This window comes from Echinops telfairi, unplaced genomic scaffold (genome assembly GCF_000313985.2).
Source record: "Echinops telfairi isolate 266 unplaced genomic scaffold, ASM31398v2 ScPeMD7_7420;HRSCAF=8458, whole genome shotgun sequence".
NCBI classification, from domain to species: Eukaryota; Metazoa; Chordata; class Mammalia; order Afrosoricida; family Tenrecidae; genus Echinops; species Echinops telfairi.
In genome coordinates, this window is record NW_022111320.1 from 6335827 (window position 1) to 6337547 (window position 1721).

Consider the following 1721-nt stretch of genomic DNA (forward strand, 5'->3'; position numbering starts at 1 on the left):
TAAAAAAAAAAAAAAAAAAAAAAAAAACGACGACCAAAAAAGGGAAAAAAAGAAAATCCTGTAAATAGTTCAAGGTCTGTTTGTTGACATTTAGGAGTGTTTTCAGGTCGAGTCTGATGGGGTGCCTCATGCTGACCCCAAAGTCTATTTCTGTTATTCTTTGGGGGACTTCATTGGTCTGCTCCCCTTGCTGTTCTGTTGCACGTCCTTAAGTGTTTCGCGTTGGGTGTGGTGGGGTCAGATCGGGCACAATTCCCGCACTGTGTCTCCAGTGTTGTCCCCATAATTTGTGTCTCTTGACTTCTTCACCAAATAAGAAGCCGCTCTCAGCAGTTGTCTCTCCTTTCATTCCCTTCTCAATTTCTCAGAAACACCTTTAATGTTTATCAAGGTTGATAACATTGGTACTGTGCCCCAGCCACATTGGGCTACCATGTTCTGGCCTTACGGTAACTCTGAGTTGTAGTTAATATGTGTTATTTATATTCCAGATGGTTCTGGTATACTATTTGGAAACTACTGCCCTACAGAAAAAATATCTGCTGTGCTACAAAGCTTTGCAGACTTTGGCAGTAATCTGGTTATTGTATCTCTCCAGCCTCATCTCTACATAGCTCAATCCCACATTCAGCAACTCTGAAGTACTTGTAATTTGCTGAAGGCCATTTTCACCTCAGACTTTGCTCATAGAACAAAGTTATCTTTGCCTGGAATAACGTTCAGCACTTTTTACATTATTAATTCTTATTCATCACTCAAAATTCAGCTTAGGTGCCACTTTTCTGTTTCTTCAAGGATGCATTAGGTATCACGTTTTGTAGGACATTTCTATTAGGGAAATTAGTACACTAAATTAACTTAAGCTTAACTTCATGACTAGACTACATGCCTCAAGAGCAAGGACTTCATCTTGTTTTACCACTATTTCTCCAATAACTTAAGAGCAGTGGTTCTCAACCTTCCTCATGCCATGACCCTTTAATATAGTTCTCCTCATGTTGTGATGACCCCTTCAACCCAAAAATTATTTTCGTTGCTAATCCATAACTATCATTTTGCTATTGTTATGAATCAGGCGACCCCTGTGAAAGGGGTGTTGGACCTCCAAGTGGGTCTTGATCCACAGGTTGAGAACCGCTGCCTTAGAGCATAGTGTTCCTTCAATATACAGGTGTAATTCAGTTAAGTAAACATATGCAAAAACTGAGCAAAGTACATATAGAACAATTGTACCTTGGTTAAGAAAAATACAGAAATGTTACATTAGTAAAGAAATAAAGGCAGTTACAAAAAGAACATTAAAATGTAGAATATTAACTTATATTAAACTTACCTCCACACTCTTCTATAAGATTGGCTATGGTTTCTGACTCATCTTCAGCCATTTTTAATATATTACTAAGTCCATCAAGTACTACTTGTACAACTTGTGCATCTTTTACAGTCAGCAAGTTGCAAAAAGGTGGGATAACATTTTGTTGGATAAGGTAGGCCACCTGAAGAATAAACATGAAAAAATGAATTTTTAAAAAGTTAATTTGTGTAAGTTTATCCCATTGAATCCTACCACAGTAACTTTGATTTTGAAAACTTAAAAATGGAAGTATGACTTTGGCTCCCATATATTATGAAGTTAGATTACATATTAATTAAATTTTTTCTTTTAATGTAAGTAAATATATTAATTGAAACAAAGTACAATGGAAGGAATAATTTAATAT

General features: G+C 36.1%; 1 protein-coding gene across 1 annotated transcript in view; it reads right to left on the reverse strand.

The window, feature by feature from the left end:
- The window catches only part of KPNA4 (karyopherin subunit alpha 4), a 41321-nt gene that overhangs the window by 9051 nt on the left and 30549 nt on the right, over window positions 1-1721 (reverse strand). The window contains exon 14 of the mRNA XM_045297667.1: window positions 1334-1496. Within this exon, the coding sequence (XP_045153602.1) occupies window positions 1334-1496 (163 nt within the window). The remainder of the gene's footprint in view (window positions 1-1333; window positions 1497-1721) is intronic.